This window comes from Rhagoletis pomonella, unplaced genomic scaffold, assembly GCF_013731165.1.
Source record: "Rhagoletis pomonella isolate Grant_MI unplaced genomic scaffold, Rhpom_1.0 Rhpom_scaffold_00002, whole genome shotgun sequence".
Taxonomy (NCBI): Eukaryota; Metazoa; Arthropoda; class Insecta; order Diptera; family Tephritidae; genus Rhagoletis; species Rhagoletis pomonella.
Genome location: NW_023458556.1, coordinates 44,270,573 through 44,296,431, shown reverse-complemented (window position 1 = coordinate 44,296,431; position 25,859 = coordinate 44,270,573). Strand labels below are relative to the sequence as shown.

General features: G+C 35.9%; 1 protein-coding gene across 1 annotated transcript in view; it reads right to left on the bottom strand.

The window, feature by feature from the left end:
- The window catches only part of LOC118733659, a 42,738-nt gene that overhangs the window by 2,290 nt on the left and 14,589 nt on the right, over nucleotides 1-25,859 (bottom strand). The window contains 6 exon segments of the mRNA XM_036463163.1: nucleotides 14,675-14,937; nucleotides 14,939-15,082; nucleotides 15,169-15,525; nucleotides 18,251-18,395; nucleotides 21,038-22,608; nucleotides 22,677-22,938. Of these exon segments, the coding sequence (XP_036319056.1) occupies nucleotides 14,686-14,937; nucleotides 14,939-15,082; nucleotides 15,169-15,525; nucleotides 18,251-18,395; nucleotides 21,038-22,608; nucleotides 22,677-22,853 (2,646 nt within the window). The 5' untranslated portion in view covers nucleotides 22,854-22,938 and the 3' untranslated portion in view covers nucleotides 14,675-14,685.

Here is a 25,859-nt window from a genome sequence, read left to right as displayed (position 1 = left end):
TTTTGTCTTATTATTCTCTCATTTTCTTATTTCTTCGGCGGCCTACTTTCATTTTTTGATTGCGGCCTAATTTCACTTGTAAAAATGTCCGCGGGGAATTTAGGTCCATTTAACTGGATGAAGAAGTGAAATGAATGGATTGTAGCCCTAAAGCTTAGTTAGTCTGCACTTAATTTACGTAACTTAACTTAACTTCATATTTTGGACATTTTTGTTTCGTCCAAATTCGAGTTTTCATGCAGAAACTTACAATTTAATTACGTTGCTGATATTTTTAAAGATAAAAACTTCGAATTTTTTTGTGGAAAAAATATATTTTTTTTAAATCGTGAGCTCTTGTCTGAAATTTTTAGTGTACGTTCCTTTAGCTTCTAGAATACAACATCCAACGGCGGGTAACATTTTAAAGCAACGTTTTTAACGTTTTTTACACGATTTTTTTTTGGAAATCGAAAGTGGGCGTAATTTTAGTCCGATTTCGAAAATATTCAAAATATAGCTTTTTTATGCCAACGTACTGAGTTTGGTACAAATTGATAAATTGGTTACCGAGATACACATACAGGGAACCAAATAAAAACTGGGACACAGCATTTTAGTAAGTTTTGGCTATTTTTCTTTAGTTTATTTAATGTTTATTATTTTTTTATGAAAGTATAGCTGATTACTTAACAAACACGATATAAACCAAATTTAAGACTTCGTGCAAAAATTATGAAAAATCGGCAAAGTTTGACCAAAATTTCTAACTTCTTGATAAGCATCTTTAGACAAAATTTTGGTATTCAACTTTGTAGCCCATTAAATTTTAGCAAGCAAATTGCAAATTTTAAGTATCTTGGACTTACCGTTGATTTATGGCATTTTGTTTTTTTTTTCATTGACGGTGCTCCGCATTTTTTTTATACAAAAAAAATTTCCGAACATAAACTGCCAAAAAGCAACGGTAAGTCCTAGCATCTATAAAAAAATTTTCAAAAATCAACCGTAATTTGTAACTACTTTAAAATGGATACGCATTTCTGAAAAAAAAGTTTGAAATTTTGGTGAATATTTTTTCTTCAAAGTTTAAGTTTTGAGTTCATATGGTTTTTGTTAGTTAATAAACTGTATTTTAATTGAAAAACAAGTAATTTTTAAACAAAAAAAGCAACCGACTTCAACGCGCACATAAAAATTTAGGAGTACCGTTAATTTCTTCGTGATCCAGTGATCGGAATTAAAATTTAAATTAAAAAATTTGGTGAAAATTTGTCGAATTTTTATAATTATTGTATAAAGTTTGAAAATAAAATATTAAACATAAAATAAACCATGGAAATATAGCCAAAACTCTTCAAAGTAAGGCGAGTCTATTCTAATGACCGCCTGTGTATGTTGTGTAGATTATGTAAATGCAAAAAAACAGGACCACATATTTTCTAGCCAAATATGCATACATATAATTTAGAAATAACATTGGGAAATTTTCACAAATAAAAGTGTGACTCTCCTATTATTTTTTTATTTTTACGTTGCAAAATTTGGTGTGTTGATTGCCCATGTTTGAGTTTATAATGAAGTATTTGTAGTTTTTGGAGAGGAGAATCGAATGCAGCCCGTTAGAGTTATGTGCTTGCAATAGAAAAGAAATTATGAAGAGTCAAAGTAGCGTGACTTCTTTTTTTTAAATTGTGACACTCGCGCCTTTGATAGTATCCTCCTAAATTTTTATGTGCGCGTTGAAGTCGGTTGCTTTTTTTGTTTAAAAATTACTTGTTTTTCAATTAAAATACAGTTTATTAACTAACATGAACTCAAAGCTTAAACTTTGAAGAAAAAATATTCACCAAAATTTCAAACTTTTTTTTCAGAAATGCGTATCCATTTTAAAGTAGTTACAAATTACGGTTGATTTTAGAAAATTTTTTTATTGATGCTCTCCCACAATTTTTTCCATAAAAAAATGGGGGCATTCGTTGTCTGGAAAAAATTGCAAAAAAGCGGCAGTAAAAAATAAAAAAATAAAAAAACAATTCAACGCCAATTTGTAACTATATACTTCAAACTGGCACTTTATTGTAATAAAACTGAATGGGCTACAAACAAAAAAATTAAAACTTGCATTTACTTATAAGATTTTTGTTAGAGAATGAACTGTATTTTAATAGAAAAAGTAATGAAAATTAAATAAAAGAAAAATAACCCAGAAAAAAGCGAAAAGCATTGTCCCCATTCAAATGCATGGGAGTGTATGTGTCTAGAACAATTTATAGCTTCGTTGAAATTCACTAATTTTTCCAAAATATGAAAGCGTTGAAAGCCCACCACTCGGAAACTTCTAATATCAATCTCATTTCATTTGAATCGTTCCTTTCATTATACATTTATATTTCCAACAACTTATTCCTTTAGCTTGCCAAAATCATTATTAATTAAGAAGAGTATATTTATTTGTTTCAATCAGTAAATCGAAGAAATAATAAATAATAGCCATTCACAAACAACACAAGTTTGCTGCCAACGAAACGAGTATTAGCCACATTGTACTGGTGTGTGATGAAACAAAAAAAAAATGCTAAAAATAAATTACCAATCCATTAACGCGGCAGCATATTATAACAAAACCGCTTCAAATATTAGCAGGAAAATGCATTTACTCGAGAAAATTTGATTGATACCACATTCATCTGTTGATTTTAGGTGGATTGTCGGTGTAGGTAAACAAAAAATAAATAAGCGAAAACAAGTGAGGCGAGATGAAGGGAAATGCGAAATTCTTACAAAATACCGCTTATGGAATTGTGCAAGTCTGGAATTGATTGCGAGTGGCTTTTTGGAATGGAAAGGAGTGAGAGAATTTGAAGCTGTCGACAGCTGGTGCCAAATGAAACTGTCTATCAAAGCGTATCAACGCCAGCACAATGGCAGGGTGAACTGACACACCCCACTAATTGAAACTCAATTGAGCACATGACTACATAAATACAAACATATGTACATATGTACATAAATGACTCTATGAATGAGTTATGCAAACAAAAATAAAGAAAACTACGATCAGCAATATCATTCGGTATTTGTTGTGAAAAATAACAAACTAAACACTAAACTCACCTTCCATTGCGGCAGTTATATGCAGCGTTGTTTGTTGTAGCGTACGTAAACGCTGCTTATAAATTTTCTTCTGTGCGAGTAGTGCCTGTTTGGTGTGAAACGAATTGGAAGCCATTTTACCACCCCCGCTGTCACTGCTTGGCTGTGTTGTTGGCGCTGTAACACCTTCGCCCAGTGCGCATTGTCCATTCGCTTGCGCCTCCAGTGCTTCCATAGATTGTTGGCGCCGCAGTGCCACCTGGGCGGCCATAACACGTTGACGATCGACAACTAATTGACAGTTCGGACAGCAACATTCGCGCCAACGACAAAGCTTTTTATGACCTTTGACACAAGAGATGACGCCATGATTGCGACAGCGCGCACATTTCGGCGTACGCAACATGCGTGAGTCCTTTTGTGGCGCCGGCGGTGGTGATGTGGTTGAAGATGAGCAGGTGGAGGGAGAGCAGGTGCTTGAGGCGAAGGATGGTGAACTATTGGAAGTTGATAGATTCGAAGCTTTTGTTTGAGGTGATGGTGAGGTCATGTTGTGAATGTGACTATTTTGTAGCATGTCGTGATCCGATAAAGCTGGTGATGAAGCTGGCGTATTGTGGTAACCGAGCATGGCGTTTGTATGGTGTATGTTGGTGTTAAAAAATTAAAAAAACAACCGTCGGCTCATAAATTGAGAATACTTCTTTTTACTTTAAATACTCTTTATTTTAAATACTGTTTTTTAAATATTTTTTTATTGCAAATTATTGCCCACTTTTATTTTATAGTAGCACTTTTTCTTAACCAACACAAATCACTTCAATTGCTGATCGTGCGTATCACTTAATGTACTCTTATTCCATCTGTTAACGCGCTGCTTGCTCGCGAAAGTGTGCTGCGTGTTCACTCATTTGATTCCTCTTAAGTTGACTACTTAAATAAAAGAAATGTTTCAATATTTGCTTAGAAACGGAAATCGCCACAAATTCTTACAAAAATGTGTATCCGCCATGTACATACATACATACATGTACATAGTATACTCAACGTACAGACCCACACACAAATGCATATAGATACATATATTTAGATACATAGACAAAAGTAACAAAATTTAAAATGCATGTAATTAGAAAACTTAGTTTTCCCTTTCAATTCTTTTGTTATTCTTTTCTTGTTTCAAATGTTGACTTCCAACAACAACAACTACCGCTTGTTGTAGCGTTCTCATTGGCTGCGATCGCTGATCTGTACGCAACACCCTTCGGCCAATGAGGCACAAGTGCTGTTCCCACAGAGTGTCGGGCCAGACGGCTAGACGCATGTTCAAGTGTCTTCTTTACCGACACAGGCAGAGATAGACATATCTACATGCATGCGTCACCTGAAATGCAAGAATCCGTAACTAACGATTATTTTTTTTTACATAAAACGATTGGGGACTTCTAAATCGATGAAATGCATCATAATCAATCCAAAAGTGGATTTTGGATTTTTTGTTAGTTACGCCCTTTTGCATTTCAAGTGATTATGTGAACTTGTTGTGCTGGGTTAGTGAAATTGATAATTGCTTTCTTGTAAGTGTGTTAGTTTTGTGTATCAATAAAAGTCATATTTTGTGGTTTTTGAGATTGTTTTCGTAAATTAGCTCGCAAAATGGTGTTGGGTACTTATTTTTGCCTACAATAATATATTGTGCTGATGTATCTATACATACATATATGTATTTTAGGTTCTAATTTTCATCCCGATATCATATTCCCCCTTCTTTTTCTTGATTGGTACGTCACTACCAACGTCTAGTCGATTGTGATCCTAACCAATAAAGCACGCACGTCCTTTTGATTCCATACCAACTGAAACCAATTAGAAACGTCAAGCGCGGTAAAGTACTTTCTGTATCTAGGGCTCTCTTATTCTTCGAGATCATATCCTCAGTAGTCCTGGGATGTGTAGAGAGGCTTAATGCTCTGGCGGAGAACAATACCATCCAATTGATTTGGGTACCAAAGCTCATGGGAGTCCAAGGAAATGAGGAAGCGGATCAGTTAGCTAGCCTGGCGACTGCCTCGACCCAGAAGGAAAACACTAAACTAAGGGAACTACATTGGCGTAATATCATGGGACTCCGTCAATTCAAGAGCTTACTAAGAAGGTAAAATCTGAAAATATACAGGGTACTCATGGGTCTCCCTAAGGAGAAACTAAGAATTATTGCAGGATTTTTGACGTGCAATTGTATGTTAAGTGGTCACCTGTTGAATTTAGAAATCTGTGACTCTGCCAAGAAAACTCCATTACACCACCTTCTGGATGTGTGGCTGTTTCACGCCGAAGGGAAAGGAGCATAATGCATATTTGGCCAGGAGAGGGGTACATTCACTCCCTGACTCCGGAATCTATGAGAGTCTCTAGGTCTGGCTGAGGTGTTGTGAAGAGTTGAAGGCACAATAGACTTACTTGTCCCATTGCCTCGTTATCTATCTTCTAATCTCAAAGGAGAACTTCCTCTTGCTCTGCTACCACCCGTGAGTACCGTGTTTAATACCCTCAGGGATGGAACATTTGTGTCCGTTCGTACGACATAAGATAAATTATTCGCAGTTTGTAGGACTGCAATTTCCCGTAAGTAATGTCACTGCATTGGTGGAGCTCAGCTAACTATGTAGTGGAGATGGGTGCGTGAGAGATTGTGGCTTACGTTTACGCAGTTGATTTTGTAAATCACATACACTCACGTTTTCTAAATATGTTCTAATTCACGTTCTTGCACGCTCACGAAGACTCATTTTTTAATCGCGCACGTTCACGCACGCCTTTTCATGCAAATGTTACTTTGCGCCTGATTGTGGGCAACCCGACAACCTACAAATGTGCAGATACGGCTACACTAGCCCAGCGACTAGAGCGCTTGTAGGAGATTGCCGGGTGGTTAAATGGCTCGAAAAGTGAACACTCTGTAGTGCTGGAGGGTTTTGGTTTCATCCCTGGCCATACAGATTACTACACCTACGTAATGGCTTCTAGTAGGTGAGCATATACCCTGATAGCCAGGCGTTTATCAAGGCCTTGAAAGCTAAGGTAGTGTACTGGAGACTCGGGAGAGAATGTATGATCCTCTTCTCAACCGTTGGTAGGTTCCGGCTTCTGACAGGCCACTGTGCGATTGGTATTCACGCAAAGAGGTTAGGAATCTCACCTTTCTATTTTACTGCCAAGTCTTTACGATACTAAAGTGGAAACCTTTTGGTTCGCACTTCCTGTCTAACCCTGAAGAGCTCTCAGGCATTGACATTTGCAGCACTCGTAATTTCGCAAACGGCTTGCGGCGTTTCGCCGACTAAGTAATGGTTTCCTTTGGCTTTCGTGGTAACACAAACAATTAAATGTTCAAGTGCGTCCCTAACCTAATGCCACTGCACTAACTGGAACTTTGGCTTCAAAAGTGTTTCCTCAATAATTAGAGTTTGCTCTGGACATTAGCCGCTAGTATGCCGTGTTTGCTCCTATATTGGATCCTAGATGATTGGTATGTGTAAAACACTAGAAGCGCGTCTATCTTCGATTACATTATAAAACCGATCTGGTTTCTTATTTTTCGATCTGGAGACAGCGACGCAAATTGTTGAAAGTACGATCTTTAAGCTTGTAGAAACGGTCTTTATTCGCGCAATCCTTTTTACACCAATGTGTATAAATAAAGGCTCGGCTTACACAAGTAAACTCAGTAAACAGTGAACTGTACAGAACTCGGCTGGGTATTGGGCCAAACCAACTTTTTTTAAGAAACTGAGTCATAAGTAAAAAAAGTAATTTCTCCGTTTTTCGAAGTTAGGCTCCAAAATCGAGATATGGGCCTTCGAAGTTCGAAATTGGACCTTTGGTAAAAAATTATTTTTAATTATTACATGTAAAAAGCATAAAAAAAGTAAAAATACTGACGTAGTCTGCCCTTTATTCTTATTTAAATGGTATATACATTTTTTTATTAAAACTTGCTATAACGGGTCAAAGGTCACATCTTCGAAAAATTAAAAACTTAATATTTCAGAAAATTTTGAACGGATTGATTTAACCCCCTTTCTTGTGATATGCATATTTGTACACTTCGTATATAAAAATTTGAGAAAAACCACATTTAAAAGAAAAAATAACTTTTTTTTTGTATAAAAAAATATTTTAAACAAAAAAATTACTAACCGAAAAATTGGTATCGTTGTAAAGGTGATTAAACCGTCTTTCTTCTTGTATGCATATTTGTATACTTCGTATATAAAAATTTGAGAAAAAACAATTAAAGGGGAAAAATACAAATTTTTTCTTATAAAAAAAATAATTACAGAAAAATGACTAATTAGTAATACAATTAAATATCGTATTTAAATAAAACAAACAATTGGAATTTTTTCTTTTTAAGTGTTTTTCTAAAATTTTTATATACGAAGTATACAAACATGCTTATCAGAGGAAAGGGGGTTTAATCGCCTTTACAACGGTATCGATTGTTTAAACATCGGTTGGTAATTTTCTTGTTTAAAGTATCTTTTTTTATAAAAAAGTTGTTTTTTCCTTTAAGTGTGGTTTTTCTCAAATTTTTATATACAAAGTATACAAATATGCATTTCAGAAGAAAAGGGTTTAATCGCCTTTACAGCGATACCAATTTATTTAAAATCGGTTAGTATTTTCTTTTGCCTAATTATTTTTTTTTATAAAAAAATGTATTTTCCTTTAAATGTGTTTTTTTTTTTTAATTCTTAAACACGAAGTATACAAATATGCATATCAAAATAAAGGGAGTTTAATCGCCTTTATGACGATACCAATCTTTTAAATAGCGGTTAGTAATTTTTTTGTTCAAAATTTTTTTTTTTATAAGAAACGGTATTTTTTCTTTTAAATGTGTTTTTTTTCAAATTTTTATATACGAAGTATACAAATATGCATATCAGAAGAAAGGGGATTCAATCGTCTTTACAACGATACCAGAAATTTTTATATACGAAGTATACAAATATGCATTTCGGAAGAAAGGGGGTTTAATCACCTTTACAACGATTTAAACTGTCTAAAAACCAGTTCAAAATTGTTTGCAATATAAGGAATTTAATTTTTAGAAGACCTGAACTTTGACCCCTTATAGCACCTGTAATATAAGTTTGCACAAAAAAAGTTATATACCATTTAAATAAAAGCAAAATGAGGACTATGTCTATATTTTTAAGTTTTTATTTATTTACATACATGCAATAATTACATATAATTTTTTACCAAAGGTCCTATTTCGAACTTCGAAGGCCCACTGTTTTACCTATGACTCAAGCTCTTAAAAAAATTGGTTTGGTCCAATACCCAGAGAGAAGGTTGATTTTGCCGTACAGTGTTGAGAGATAGGTTGGTTTGTTCCTATATATTTAGCTATAGTCGGAAAGTAGTTCGTATTATAAAAGCCATAAGTACGACTTTTATTAAATTGCTGTGCTTTCTATGGCTATGTATGTAAAACTATTCGGCCTCCTCGTAATCATTGTACTTAACTGCAAGCGAAACAACAAACATATTTTCAGACTTTGTTTTAATATTTTCCTTTATTACAATATTTTAATGTCTGCATTTATAAATAATAAAGCATAATGCACATGTTTGTCTGTCTGCATGTATGTATGTATTAATTTATGTATGTGTAACCGGTATTTAAATTTATTCAACAATGTATCATATGTATGTATATTTATGTATGTAATTACGTACATCATTTCCTTTTAAATGTAAATATGAAAACGATTTCTTTAGAACTAAACAACGCTAATATAAACATTTTTTTTTTAACTATTGCTAGTACTATAGTATTAATCTTCTTGTAATAACATTTCATAAAAATCTAGTACAAACTTTTGATATACATATAATGTTTTACTATTGTTTTTGTTATATTATAAATGAATACGCTTTTGATAAATCTTAAAATGGAAGTGAACAAGAGACTGTTTTGGATCTGAAGTAACTAACCCTTTCGTACTCATACATTTTTTATTTTCTTTTCTTTTTAGCTAAAGAATTCAATATTAATTCTCAGTTATTTGTTTTTTTTCTAGCCGTGTCTGTGCATTTTTAGAGTGCAATATTGGTTGAAAAGTATCTTAATGTTTTACTACGTTTGTGCCACTGTACAATTGGTGCAAACTTTTCGAACATTGAAAGTGGTGGTTTTCGGATTTTACTACGTAATGAAAATTGTGGTTTTTCTATTTCATTCAATTCTGCTTTGGTGGCTCTGAAAATTTCAATTATTGTCCATTTTAATTAGATGAGTTGCGTTTTTGAACGGCGAAAAAATACATACAAAAAAATCCAAAAGAAAAATACAAAACGATTATAATAAACTGGAATCTGATAAATTTTTGTAAGAAAATTAAAGTGATTTCAACTAATATTTAGTAACCATTTCTGATAATTCTAATTATTCATAGACAAATATTTAAATTTTTTTTCTCTTTAAGATTATATATGAATTTCGCAAACAAATTTTTTTTCTTCTAGCTTAGTTTATCACAATTTTCGAGAAATATGATTATGCAAAATGATTTGAAACTTGGCTTTCTTTTTATATTTATATGTAAATATGTATAATTATGTCGTATGTATGTATTGAAGAGTATTTGAGAAGGAATATTTATTACTTGAAGTGTTGATAGTATTTTTATATGTATGTATGTATATATGTACGCGTATATAAGTGGGTTTGTAAAATGTTTTATAATTGTTGAACGCAAATTGGTTTGTTATTTTAGAATTTCTATCGACTGCTTGTGCAAATAAATTGTTTATCCATAAGGTACTAACTTCATTTGCTCAAGATGTCAATTAAAATTTTTCAAATATCAGATTTTTTCATTATTACCAATTTCATGACTGGATCCATTTCAAATCATGCAGGCAGTCCAATGGTATATCGAGAATTGACTTCAGAATAAAATATGTATGTTTTTCTGCTTGAAAATAAAGAACATATTTTTTTTTAATTTTCATAGAATTACTTCCTCTTAAATATTACAATTTTTTAAATTTCTAATTGTTCCTTAAGTAAGTTTTTTCTTTAAATATATAAATATTTATTATTATTATTTATTATAAATATCTTAAAAATTAAAGAATTTCAGTAAATAAAAATAATACTTAATTTTTTTGAAGAAACAAGCAAAACTTTTAAACTTTCTCTACAGAAAAATTACAATAATTTGTTTTCTCCCAAGAAACGAAAAAATGCCAAACGTAAGTAATAGGTACAAATAGACACCTATAAGCCTTGTGAATTTGAAGAAAAAAGGTCACTTTAATTGGGCACGTTCAGAAGGCGCAACAGCTCAGTAACAGTTGCGGTTGCACCTTCTGAACGTGTTGTTTTATACTTCTGATCAACTGAACAGTTGCGTGTTAAATGGTCGTAATATTTTTCTGATCATTTGAGACAACATGTTGTGTGTTTTGAATTTGACAGCTAATGTATCAAGTCGTTCAGAAGACGCATTACGATCACTGATTTTTTTAGCAACGGTTGCGCTCAACTGCTGCGCCTTATGAACCTACCCATTGATCTATTTTAAAAAAGATCAACAAATGGAGAAAAACAACTTTAGGAGCAAATAAATAGCTTAAAAATTACGGAAACTACAAGTTTAAAAAAATTGCCAAACAATTTTTTTTTTGACAAAATTTAAAAAAATTCATTGTTAATTTATTTTTCAAGCAGAAAAACATTTTTTACTCTGCAGTCAATTCTCGATACACCATCGGACTGCCTACATGATTTGAAATGGATCCAGTCTCATGTGGTACATACACCCAATGACTATTGATTTATTTAAGATTTCTTCCGTTGCTTTAAAAGTGTCAAAATGTTTTTTGTTTTTTTTTTGCTTTCACATTCCTGTAGTAGAATAAAGGACGTTATTTTGTTTAACAAGAATTTTGACTTTTGTCCCCCTACTTTATTTCTTGAATATAACGAGTTCTTCAATCCCAAAAAAAAAATCATTATTTTGGTTTAACCCCAAAGCTATGTCTCATTTTAAGTTTTTGAACATATCTAGTATGCAGTTTTAGTTTGATTAGTTGCATTTACTTGATTGCCAACAGTTATGTGTTTTGTGTGCTTTTAACTATTTATTTTTTAATCAACAATTTATATACATAAAAGTTTTAGATTCAGTAGATATATTTAACTCGCCTCAGCAATTGCTTTGTGACTATAACAATAACACTGTACGACAAGACATGTTTTGGGTAGTGGAAGTGAAATATGGTGGTTCTAAAAAAAAAAAAATATACTTAAAAAGTTTTACAAGGTGACATTTGCACACCGTTTTTCGATGCATAAAGCACTTTAAATATTTTTTTGTTATGAATTTGGCTGTTCGACATTAGACGTTTGAAAATTTAAATATAACTATCTCGGCTGTCACATTCCAGGAATTTTCCCACGGCGGTTGTATATCTGAGCCACTGCTTACATATCCATGAGGTAGGGATGGGTAATGATGAGAAATCATTGATTTTGCCATCGATGTTGACATCGGAGAGAGGGCGGCATACCTACTACTAGGACGATTCACAGAGACAGCGTTTTATGAAGTCTTTAGAATAGTCGAGAGATCACTCTACTTTAGCGGCTTTTCTTGGTCTGGTGGACAACCAATATAATCGTGTAAAACTGGGCCGAGTTTAGTGGGCCGCATGTTTCCGGCTTGCAGCGGCAATAAAAACCCCACTGCAAATTCCATCAATGCTATCACAAACCTATTTCTTATAGTCCTTAAAATAATTTAAATTTAGTATAATGCTTCGATTTCAGTTTAGGACACGCCTTGAAAAAGAACTTCGACTGGGACCGGAATTGATACCTAATCCTGGACATATCATCTATACACCGTTGGCTCCAAAATAAAATGCAGAGTTAGAGCAGATGTTTTCTCCTGGGACTAAAAAGGTTTATCTATCTGTCTGACTTCGCAACCTTTTTTTCCAGGCTAAGATTTTTTATATCGTTGAAGGTTTTCACACGACTAGCGTGCTTATTTGCACACTAAAAAGCTAGCCAGTGCTTTGCAAAATAATCAATTTTGCGGTCTGTGTAAGGCTATCGACAGATATTCAGACGTACCTAGACCAACGATCAGACCTGAAAGATGTGTTTTTTCAACTGGTTCATACTATTGAGAGGGAGCGCGATTGTGACTGTGGAGTAGAGGTCTGACGGGGCAAATCAAGCTCTAGGTTTATAAAAGTTGGGCTTCATATGCATAAGTTCCTCTCCTCTAAAAAAATATATCATACCTCGAAACTATGCAAAAATCTTGTAGCAATTGTAAAACTTTATTTGCGGGAGTCAGAGTTGCAAAATCTCTGTCACCTTGAAAACTTGGGCGGCCAGCGTTGCTACTTCCTCAGGAAAGAACCTTAACTGAATTATGCTCCAACGTTATTATTTATACGTTCTAGTCAAACCTTAAGAGGATGAGGCTCCTTCTCATCAAACAAATTTTTTTCCTGAAAGTTTCTTTTTTTGGGGAAAACTTCTAATAGTTTTCATAAAACATAATTTACTCTTCCCTCTATTAAAATTTGCTGATTAGCATTTTTGTGGAACATTTTAATCCTCTTACTGCTATTTTTTGTAAATTTACTCAAAAGATCCGTTCTAGGGGATTCACAAGGCGTGTTAACCGTCCCCCACCACCAAAATGATTTTAAACTGATACACAATATACATGTAATTAACCCCTCTGAAAACATTTTAACTGTTATTTTACATACAAAAATTTTAATGTGTGAAAATTCTATATGAAAAAATTTATCTAATATATGGAGGTCCCCTAAGGAAAAAATTGTGTTTGAAATAAGACTGCGCCTAACCATTTCTTTAATATCCGAAAATTAGTTTTTTTTTGAATTTTCTATAAAGTTTTAAACTTGCATTTATATGGTTTTTGTTAGAGAATGAACTGTATTTTAATTGAAAAATAATGAAAATTAAATAAAAGAAAAATAACGCAGAAGAAAAAGTGAAAAAGGATTGTCCTTATTCTACTGCATGGGAGCGTATTAGTGTAAAATTCTATAGGAATCTGACTATTTACCAAATACGGATAGTAACTTTTGGGCGACCATAAAATGAATATTTTTCTGAAACGTGACAACCATTTTTTCAAGATAGCGACGCTTCCACAACCCAAAGAGGGCTGCAAATAAAATTTAACATTCACTGCGACTAGCCTTACAGTGTTTAAAAAGTATGGACTATCTTGCAAAAAAATCGTCAGCTTTTTGTAATTTGACTGTACTTATAGTTTTTTTGTTTTATTTTACTTCCCCCACCCGACAAATGAGGTCATGAGAGCAGAAGTGGCCTAACGCAAAAATTTTATTTTTTTACTTACCTAACTTACCTACATAAAATAATGTCAAATGTGATAAATTTTGGAAAAAAAAGTCGCTTATTCCTTAAGTTTCAGATACGCAGCTTCTTAGCGTACCATCAAATTAAGTAATAAGCGACCTTTATTTTAAAATTTATCAAATTTGAAACTAGTTTAGGAAGTTAAGTAAAAAACAAAAAAATGTGCCTTTGGGCACTTCTGCTCTCATGACCTCGAATATGCTCTCATAAATATCACTATTTCGTGTCGCACAGTGTAATAAATATATAGATTCATGTATTGTTTGATAATATTACATACATAAATGCTTTTGTTAAGTATTTAGCTCCAACTACATATAATAGTATATATTTTATATTTTTATTACATTAGTAACTATTTTTGTGATATATAATATACTATCTTCTTAAATATTCATTTATTAGCCACAAACCCGAGTGCATATGCTACGAATATATTTACTACATACATATGTATGTACTCGTATATGTATATTTATATATGTTTGTATATAAATATAAATACAATGTTAAATATGCAATTTGTTTTGGTTTTTTCTTAATTTCGTTCACTATTCGAAGGTATAAGTTGCGCTTTTGGACTAAATAGGTATGAGAGTTAACAGTAAATTTGAGAATAGTGAGGTTGAGTGCTGATTCTATATAGTAGGAATATTTCGTATGTATGTGCGGAAAAACCACGTGCGTGTTAAGTTTATAGATTACATATAAGTTAGTGAGTGAGTGCGAGACAGAGGAAGCGAGGATTTCGTTTGAATGGGTTAGTCTTTAGGTTTAAAGTGGACACTATAAAAGTATAACAAAGTGCTTAATGCAATACTGAAGTAGTACAAGTCTTATGTTGGGTTACACTCCTAAAATTACATAAATATGTATGTATGCATCTAAGAGTCTGCGGTTAAAAATCCAGTTTGCTTGGAGTACATTTGGGCGCTAAATAAATAGGAAATATTGAGTATATTTGATTGGTCTGCTTTTCTTTTTCGATCCACTCTCTAATTGAGTGGCGCCGAAAAAACTATGATCGACAATAAAGTGTAGGGATTCTTACAACCAGCATTATTCGTTCGTAATAAATAATCTTACTAGCTTAAATATGTTTGTATGTATTAGGTTTCGTTCTCAAGTTATGTATTCACTTACAATAACAACATTTAAATAATACTGTTACGCTTGGCACGTAAGGCGGTGCTCTGCATAGCGGCTACAACTGCCTCAGCGCCGCCGGTAAATATCGGCTGATAGGAGGCGCGTCGCAGCACATGCCACATTGCCACCGGTTTGCGTAGCGAGGAGAGCATTTGATGCCAATGGCGCAATCCCTTGCCCGTGGCACAGGCACCGGCTATCACATGTCCAATGGGCGCAATACGCGGTGCGCCATCCTCAGCATCGGTTACACCAAAAAACGGTGAGACGCAGCTGTACGGTGGTAAGGCTTGGCGGTGGCACACTGAATATCATCGATTCATTAAAGATGGGGCAGCGATCGCGACGTTTGAGTGAGGTGCGTTTCTTAAGCACTTTCTTCTCGTTGTTCATCAAGTAGACCTAAGAGCATTAAAAAAAATTGGAATTAATTCTCAAGCACTTAGTTGCTGCATTTGCATATGTACTTCATAACATTGCACACTTACCTTGACGAAAACGCTTTGTACCTCCTGTGGTGCGCCGTTTTTACCACTTTCTTTTATTTCCATTTTTAAATTTCGCGCTTTCACTATAACAATTGTAAGGCGTTCGGCTGTGGGCAAATAGCTTAGAGAGAACATTAATTCGCCCCACTGTGCATTACATTTGCGTGAATCGGTTAGTGGTATCCATGTGGTGACAGAGCGTGGCATTTCACCGATTTCCATTTCTGCTTCACCGATCAACGTGTGCGCATCGCCGTTGTGATATAAATGGAACCAAAGCGAGTGTCGTCCATGCTGCTTTTTTAGCCAAAAGTTGAAGGTTTCATTATAGCTAGGCGTGACAGAATCTTTGAATACCTAAAATGCATAATTAGAGAAAAAAAAAATCAATTTAAATAAGGTAAAAATACATGATTAAAAATTCAGAATGTAAATTATTTTCAGCTCTTTTTGGAGATTTTTTTTCGTGCTTTTTGGAATGTTTTTGAATTTCTGGATATTTGTGCATGTCTTTGGAAATTTTAGTCGGGCTTTTTCGGAAATTTTCTATAATTTTAGAGTTCTTTTCCAGCCATTTCTGGACTTTCCAACACTTCTATGGATTATTTAGGAAATTGTTGGTTATTATTTTTAATGGAAAAAACCAAATTGACTCGAAATTTTTTTTGGGTAGCAAATGTTCGGCATATTTTTTTGCTTATAAGAAATTTAACGAAAAAGAAAATGGTCGGCATTTTTGGGATTTTTTTGATTTTAAAATTTTTTTCGGAAAATTTTCGAAATTTTTACAGTTTTCTTTTCGTGGCTTTTCGGGATAATTTAGAATTTGTCGATATTTGTTCGTGTCTTTGAAGGCTTTGGACATTTTTTTTTCACTTTTTTAGGCCTTTATCTCATTTTGAGTTTTTCCACGGGAGCTTTCTGGACATTCCAATAATTTTCATGTTTTATTTAGGAATTTTCAAGTTCGAAATACATTTAAGTCTTAGCTCACACATTGTAACACAACTCGTTTTTATATTTTTGCTTTCGCTTAGTTTATAATAGGCAATAAAGGCGCCCAAAAGTATGCTACATTATCACCAGGTTCCTTGTGATTACATTTGCCCGGCGACGGCGAGCGCTACCCGTGATGTCGGCAACATTTGGTGTCGACAAGGCGGGTCTACGGCAAAAACAGCAGGTGGAACAATGGATTTATTAAGAAATCGTTTTAGTGATCATTCCTTGGGTAGACAATATGTTGAGTAAGAGAAGAATCAGTGACTCATTGGAAATCGTAGAAATAAGGAACTACTCGGGAAGACGAAGTGACAGTCTATCTCCTCTTCTTCATGCTACATCTCGAAAGCCACTATTTGTTGTACATGCAGAGAACTTGGTAATTCTGGTTGTAGGGAAGTTCATCTCGGCGGTGAGTGGGATAATAAAATAACGAACCGAAAAGGTCACTAGGCTTAATCCCTCTAAAAAAGATATATCATTTTCGAACTTAATCACTCAATGCAGAAAATTGTTAATTGCCTTAAGAGGCGAAGTTCTTTGAGTCTGTTCTTGACTTTGAAGTTATTCCGCCGTCTCTAGCATCGGTAACGGCTAACTCGGTATATATACGGTAATGTAGAAGACTCCTTCAAATTCTTCCACAGCATAAAGGTCTAGTTGTCGGGAAAAGGACTTGGGATAGAATTAAGGAAGGCAGTTGGAAGCATACATCGACCCTTGTTTCAAAATAGAAGGATGTGAAAAGGCATTTTCAGCTCTTCATAAGCCTTTCGCCACTGTACTATGTCGTTATGTATGGGCATTGACTTAAAATTTCTTGTGTGACTACTCTCGAGTACAAGTAGAATCGAGTATTTCCTAGCGATACTTTAAGTAGCATCGAGTATTCCCTTCGATACTTTCAATGAGTACAGGCATCGAGCACATGGTGGTATCGGACGAACAGTATAGGTGGGTTGACTGCAATGCTTCCTGCCTGTGTAAATCCTATATTGCTTGGTCAATCCACATCCATCCATCTATCTAACTTTTCAAATTAGTTTACCTACTTCTCTTATGGCAGCTCCTGATATGTAGATCTGCTAGATGCTAGATGTCTTAGTAAGACCTTGGCATTCACATAGGAAATGCTGACTGATTTCTTAGCTATCTTTTAGCTGACACCTGTGCTAATTTTCTTTATAGGGAAGTTCTATACTTACCGTCCAAAGGAATGCAGATTAATTTTTCTTTGGATATTCCAAGAGGGCAATCCAGTATCAGCGCTTCGGTTTCACCCGAACAGGCCTTCTCAAGTTCTCTCATTGACTCCGATGTGAAGAGAGAAATCGTTCACTGAGACAAATGCATTTTTGCATGCTTTAACCAGCAAAGATTTGGTAACCGCAGTTTATATTGCTAATAGAGCCTCATGGCTGTCAGAATATATCTATTTAAAATTTTACGTAGAGTCAGAGCAACATCGAACTCAGCGGAGCAGACTATACATAGGTGCAAAGAGAGGCAGTCTCTTCCGACAGGCTTGCTGGGATTCAAATCCGAATGTTTTTAAAACATGTAGGGATGGGTATGGCAAAAAATTATTCTAGGTATATATTTGAATATACATATGTCCACTTATCTTTTACAGACTATCTTCAAAGGCTGCTGAAGACTTAATTTGAAATTAATTTGAATGTTGAAGAATTTAAATAACTTAGTTACTCTATGTAACTATTCACTATTCGTATATTACACTGCAACCGAACATTCTTCTATTTAAAATTGCAAAAGATGTGCCTATATACGTATATATAACTAACTGCCTTCGTTCAACAAATGACCATCCTTTATCCTGAGCTACATATTTGCTCACTGACCTCTATCCACTTTACTTTCTAGTTGCATATTCTTTTTGATTTTTTAATAAGTACTTCTCACACCCTTTGGTCATCACGCGTGAAATTTCAACAGGTTTTCGCCCATTATATTTACATACATACATATATACAAGTATGCGTGTAAATATTTGTTTTTGCATTTCTTATGTAATCCTCAAGAGCTTAAATGCTATTCTTAAACAAAAACACTCACTCACCTTCGTCTGCATTGCTGCCGCCTCGTCTGGCACAAGATAAATGCGCACAAAAGTGTCTAACGACTCGACGTTAAAAGGACAAATTAGCCCCTTTGCCTCCAGCACCATAACGCTGAGCTCCATGCCCTCGTCGGTGATGAAATTTCTGCGCATTGAAAATACGAAAAAGAAATGTACATAAGTAGGTGCAAATATGTATATTCATATGTACATATGTATGTATGTATTAGCATATGTTTGTAAAAATAATAGCTGTGGGTGAGTTAAGAGTGGACATGGAATATAGCGCCACAAATGCATTAGAAACGCATACGCGTCTGCAATGTTAGTAAGGCAAGCGTAATTAATATTAAACGTGATGTGCACAAAAAAAAAACAAACCCAAGTTCAGTCCACTGAAAAACGGATAATGGCTTGTAAGAAATTTAGCTTCTTAAGCTTAGAATCCAAACAATTTATATAAAACGCACAAGAAATAGAAAAGGAATTTTCTTCTATCAAAAGTTCTTAAATCAGTATGAAGGCGAATTCAAGGTGTTAAACTGAGTAAAAAATATAACCACAAAACCAGGTAACCTGATAACCAGGCAGTGTGAACAACCCAAATAAATTGAAATAAAATGAGAAATGTCAAGGTACAGGAGGAATCTAAATAATCAGAGCTTCATCTGTTTCAGGGTCTTGGCTGACCGATCCCCGCAAAGATCATAACTGGTAATTTTCTGAAATTGAACTACCCTTCCACTCTATCTAAATAGCAAATTCTCCATAGAAGTCCCAGAGAGGAACGAATAGGCTAAATGCCATTAGCTCAGGTACGATGATCCTAGGAACTGAAGTCTGGGGCTAATGAGGGCTTAGCAGTGGCACAAAGACTTAGACTCAGGGTCGAAGCCTATCTACATAGATCTCACAAAACATCAGTTTTCATTTACCTGACCACTGTTCCGTTTTTCAGGCAGAACTAATAGGCATAAATGAGGCCCCTGTGGCTCAGAGTCTCCTCTCCCTTACAGCGGCCTATCACGATATATTCGGACAGTCTAGCTACTTCTAAATCCTTAAAATCCAACAGAATAACGCCAAGGTAGCCATTGACTGCATAGGTGCTCTCAACCAGCTGGCATAGAAATGCTCTTTAGTCGTTGTATGAGCCCCTGGACACAGGGGCGTCCCTCCCTGATGACCGTATGGGTAATAGATACCTTTAAAGTCCTGCAAGCACGACTTGAAAATTTGCTTCATCAATGTAGTCAGATTACAATGCAAATTTAAGCAGAAAAGTCAATGAAAAGCAATCTAAAGTTCTTACACGGCGCGACCGCTGCTTTCTTAGATTAGAAGTTGATGGAATAACCGGAGACTGGCTCACGGGAAGAGGGGAAGAAAGATAGAGTATTGAACATTATATTTGCCATTGACCCGCCTCGGCTAAGACGCGAAAACAAATTCAGCCAATTTTCTCGATATTATGAGATATATGTAGCCTTGGTTCAATTTCTAGGTGATATATGGAAATTATGAGGGGTATCACAACGGGCTGGTTTTCAGCTTAAGTCTGTCTCGTGCTCCACTTGCGCGGCGGCAGGAGCTCTAAGCTATCCTACTTTTATGAAGGACACTTTTTCGAAAATATCAGGAGTATTCAAAATCTATTCTTGGCTTTTTGTTCAACTAAACTGTTTTAGATTTCTGGGGGATCACCTTGCGAAGAGACAAGATAGAGGTTTCATCTATTTATTGAATGCAATCCATATTTCTGGAACAGCACTTTAAGAAATACAAGGGAGAGATGGAGTCTACTAAACGTTTTTATTGCTAGACAAGTGTGTTTCAAATTTATGGAGCCCACTTTTCGAAGAAACAAGAAAGAGACATAATTTTCTTGTTGAATAAATGCAAAATTCTTGGTGAAGTCAATCATTTCGAGACAAGAAAGAAGCAGATTCTAAGGCACGAGTAGGTTTGAGACTTTTGGAAGACATTTTTATGTTGTTAAGAACAGGGTATTATAAGAAATGGATTCGTCAAAAGATCAGAATGACTTGAGGATTTTCAAGAATAGCATTTCAGGAAATCGCTCGAGAGCCCCAAAGGCCTCTGTGGCGTACTGCTGAAAACTTTAATAAAATACCCTTTAAAGGTTAGAATTTTAACACTTACATCTTAGTTTTTACTTTATAATTTAAAGTCTATCTAAATATGTATCTACTATCCACATTTCCTACTGGGTATGAACCGCACATACATGTATTACATTTGTACATATACATGCTAACATGTATAGCAGACCAGTGCAAGTTAAATACGCACATACTATGTATTGGAAACCTAACCAACAAAGCTTTAAAAAACACCAACAACACAGATAACAGTTGCCACAAAAATAATGCAGCACATGATTCGGGTGAATGCACATTGCACACTTGAAAGGTTGTTAGCACATAAAACATAAGTGCCGTAACCCATCCGAGCCTAGCTAGTCTGTGGGTTGTATTGCAATTAGAGGTGGTGGTGGAGAATATTGTTGCCGTATGTGAACGGACGTGTATGCAAGCTTATTTATCTGTACATAGCATCTGCTGGTGGCAAGAGTCCTATTGTGGTTGGCTGAAGTGCACAAACATTTGCCCAAGCACAACACCACTAACAATATATGCCTCGTAGTTTTTTTCCCAGCTATCAACAGCAGGCGTTTTTGCTACACATATGCACATATACATATATGTACATGCCTCTTTTAACTTCTTGACGCCCCTCCCGTTGCCCATACTTCTCGCTACTCACTTATCATATTGCAATCCGACACACAGGTATCCCGTTATCTGTGTATATGGCTGATCCAATTCGCCCACAAATACTGACGAGGTGTCCGAGTTCACCGAGTCACACGAGATGGCACGCTCCAAGTTGATGCCCTCCAGCGAACCGCACGCCGTCGAGTCGAGCGAACATTGTGAACTGTTGCGTCGGCCAAGGCTCATTAGAGAATCTTGGCGCAGCAATGAACGGCCAAAGGTCCAGGTGGTGTTGCCACTGCCACTACCACTACCACTAATGCTGCTGCTGCCATTGCCGTTGCCACTCAAACCTGACGTGCAATTTGCTGCCTGTGCACCGGCTGGATTTACGCCCAGTTTGCGGAAGAGGAAGTCTTCCGAGATGGTTTTCTGTAGCATATGTGGCCCCTTTTGTACGCGTTGCGACAAGCCGGTGAAGGGGTTTGTTGAGTTTTGTGTTAATCGACGTAATCCACTTGAGAGCGAACTTAGGTCGGAGTCTTCGGTTGCTTCCGTGGTGGAAAACGAACGATTGCGGAATTCTTGGAATTGTTGTTGTAGTGATTTTGCGCTTAGTGAAGTTGGTGCAGTGTTGTTGGAGTTCGCTGTTAACGCATCAGGCGCATTGGTCAACTCGCTGTAGAAAGGATTACAGCGGCCATTTATGGCACTGTCATTTGTAGTTGTAGCGCCTGCTGGTACAGTTGGTTCGTCGATTGCGGCGCCATTGCACTTATGCCCGTTAAAATTACTTTTGGTGTAGTTAGAATTATTTTGCTTATTTGTAAGTGTATTAAACTGTTGTTGTTGTTGTTGTTGTTGCTCTGATGTTTGCTGTGTTGATAAGGCAGTGTTGGATTCCGGTAAGCTATCCGCGGATTCGCAAAGAAAGGGATTTGTGCTGGAATTACGACGCTTCAACGCCTTCAAATGACTACGCTCGCCATCCGCAGTCGTTGCAGCTGTTGTCGTTGTTGTGGGTAAAGCTTCAGTTTCCTGTATTGTTGTTGTAGTTTTGATTGTATCCACATGACCACCTGTAGCAGCTGCATCATTGCCAACATTTTGCAATGACACATGCCGCTTAGCCACCGGGCGTGGTATGGCGGTAGCGCTCAAGGCCGACGATGGGGCAGCAGACAGTCGTGGCGGTGGTGGCGCTTCAATTGGTTTTGGTATTGGCGCATTTGTGGTCTTCATAGAAGAACGCATGCAAGAAACCATCGACGCGTTATCACTGTTACTGGCGTGACTATTCGAGTTTACTTGTTCCAGAAATCGGTGTCCGCCACCATTGTTCATGGGTGTGGTGGTCTCATTGATTTGTTCAAATGAAAAAGTGACTGTTTTTATGTGACCAGCACTGGCGGGCGTCTGTGTGCCGGGTGCTGGCGCTGGTCTTAACGGTTGTGGTGGTATGTTGGAATCAACTTCTCCCTCGCCAGCTAGATTCCAAAGCGGTGTAGTTGCATGATGGGTGGGCTGTTGACCCGACTGCCGGTAGTCATCCTTATCGATAGTATCAAAACGCTTAAAACTGCCGCTGTTGCTGAGTAAAAATTCTGAGCCAGAATGGATCTGAAATGAAAGTGTGTAAATTTTTCCGCTTTTGTTAATCATTTAGTGTCATAGGAATTCCCTCTCACCATATAACCATTGGCATGAAAAAGTTTATTTTTCGATAGTCCTATCTTTTCTTCCTTATTGGATCGCATCCATGTGTTGGCGTGTGGTCCCAAACAATGGCAGGCAAACATTACAATTGCTATTAACAATAGTAAAATCAGCGCCAGACTGGTGAATGACATCGGTTCGCCATCCATTGTGGTTGAGTGTCACTACTTTGCTTCCGCTCATCTGATGCTGACGAGTTGAAAATGCTTGATGATCACAGTGTTTGGTTAAGAGCTGCAAAATAGAAAAAAGAACGCATGCATTAATATAAAAAAAAGTTAAATAAATTTTGCTTGGTTTATAAACTGAACATTTCTGTTTAAATATTCAAAAATGTTGCATAAATTTTGTTCATTTCAAAACTGAATATAAATTTTTGGCATCTGAAAACTGCAAAAATTGGACATAGAAGCCTGAAAGGTAAAAAGTGGATATGTGAATGGGTTCACTTTAAATACATGGCCACTTTTTATTGTATAATCTTTACACGACACATTTGGGCGGGCAACTTTATATTTTCAGTTTTTCAAAAACTAAAAATTTACATATGTATGTATGTAAAGCTTTCAAATGTCCAAACAAACAGGGACGGAAAAATATGTCCTCACCAAAATCGGCCGGGTTCGCCGACGGAGTTTTCATGCCATGCTGGGGGACTCAAACGTGTCATGCTACCGTTCTGTCAAGTGATAAATATTTATATATAAACCTGCAGTATGAGAATCCCTACATAAAGGCCAAATATGTAGTGTGGTCTGGATGGCTTACGTTTGGACAGTGATCAAACTTATTCTGCTGTTAGGGCTTAGTTGCCGTAATGCTGAGCTCCATGGGCATGAATGGGTGGAAGTGATTTGTTTTTGCCTTGGCATCAACCATATTTCATCTGACTCCTCCACCGCAGAAGGGTCTTGTGAAATACTGTGAGAACCGAAATGTCAGTTTCATCTTTTGTTGGCTGTCTATACCAGAAGAATGCAAGGAGGAATCAGCTTTTTGTGTATACGAGTATCTTGTTTTGTGGGCTTAACATTCTGACTGGACCATAAAACCCAGGTTTGTTTCATATAGTAGGAAAGAGGTTATTGATCTAACTCTATCCAACTCCCTGAAACTAGAGAGAGTCCTGAGTGAAGATTAGCTCTCGGTACAGGTGCATTTCTATGTACTTGGTGAAGAAGCTTTATGATCTGTTTCAAGGCGTGATTTGAGACAATTGGTCCGGCTGTGTTTAATCGAGGTGCTTCAGAACCAGATTGTTGTGCCACCTGGAATCGATCCACACAATGTATTGATGAGGTGGCGGTTATTGTAACGGCTTCTCTTCGTGCCAGTTTGGGTATAGCTTACCTGCCTTATCCACTCTTGAGCCGCTGTTCTGTGACATTTTAAAATCGGGTGCTGAAAACAAAAGATGAGATGGACTGGGGAGCTATCGCTGCGCTCAAAGCGAGTAAAAGAAGATGGTTCGCTCTACTAGGTTTCGGTTGAAATAATACTGTAGTGGTATTTATACCTTCAATCAAACAGCTAGTCTGTTGAAAGTCCTTACAAACTTCCAAAACTCTAAGTTGAGTTACCTCAAGAGGCCTGGTGGTCCTTCACGGGGGCATGAATTGAGAATCTTTCAGTTGTTTTAGATATCGAAGAAAATGTAAGAACCACAGTCTCAAGGAACAAATGATTTGTTGACAGAAATGTGTTGAGTGATAAGATGTGCTATTGAATCTTTGTACTCAAAGAAGGTGCTGAGCTTTTGGTGGAGATCTTGGAAAGATATGTTCACCGGGTCGTTTGCACTTGCTTACATATCGCAATCATGGGACGACTTTCGCTCTTATTTGGATATGTTTCGTTATTCCACGCCGCGTTGGCATCTCTGAAATCCATGGAATACGTGATGGAAAATAAGAGGAGAGGTTGGTGTTTCATGTCTCTGTAGTGACAGCCAAGTTACACTTAACGCAATGACTGGCCCTCTAACTACTTCCAAACTACTTCGGAAATTCAAGTCCCGACTAAATTATGGTAATAAGATATCAGACAATTTAGCTAGATAGGGTTGACCTCAGCTATTCTTTGGTCCGCAAGCAGCAATAGTGGTCTGACCTTCGACCATGAAGTCACCATTAGAAACTGACCGAATATGACTGAATGACTTGTGGTGTTCAAGCGGCTAGACACGGGCTAAACTCAAACTCAAAATGTCATTTGCTTCCATTGAGAACTTGTAGGATTGCTGACTGGTCACTTCTAGTGGCACAAACATCTGACTATACATTACAACATGGCATTTGCCCTTCCTGCCTTGAAAAAGAGGATGAGACGGCGAAAGTCGTCTTTTTGTGCTTCTGCTCTGCCTTTGCAAGGCTTAGGTATGAGGCTTTTTGCTGTAATGTGTTGAGGGATGAACACCTCAGCTTTTTAATACCCAAAAATTTGCTGCGTGTCATTCGTAGATCGTGCAGATTAAAGATATTACGAAAGAGTACAGCGGACGGCATGTAGACAGTGTATTCTCTTCTACATGACTTGTAGCTCCACCAATATCTTTACTCCTATTGCACGCCTAGTCCTCAAAAGAAATATAAATAAGTTATAAATTAATTAAAAGTTAGAACTTGACGAACTTAAACTTGAAAATATTAAGTACACTTTCAATATTTAGCACATATAAAACTTGAATGTGAGCTAATTATTTTCAATAGTTAGTGTTTTTTGGATAAAAAAATAAATTACTGATACATATTTAGTTCAATAGAAAACATTGCAGTAAACTGAATAATCAATTTGCATTCATCTTACTTTCCTATGTTGTCTATCTGTTCTTCAATGACTTATGCAGTACAAAGTTTTAAAGAAAAAAAAACACACGCAGGAGTATGTATGTACATACATACGTACATTAGGGTGCATGACGAAAAGTTGCGAGTTTTTCAGTTATAAAATTTATTATATTTTAAGACTTTCGCCAAAATAATTCGGAAAATTATTAAGATTTATGTACGTGAGCTAGATAGATTTAAAAATATCTGCAAAAATCTCATTAATTTGTTTCCGTTCATAAATTTATTTAATATTTTTATGCACACCTTTTAAGCCTAAACTCTTAGAAGAACTACTATCTCATATGATTTTTTAGAGAACATATTTTT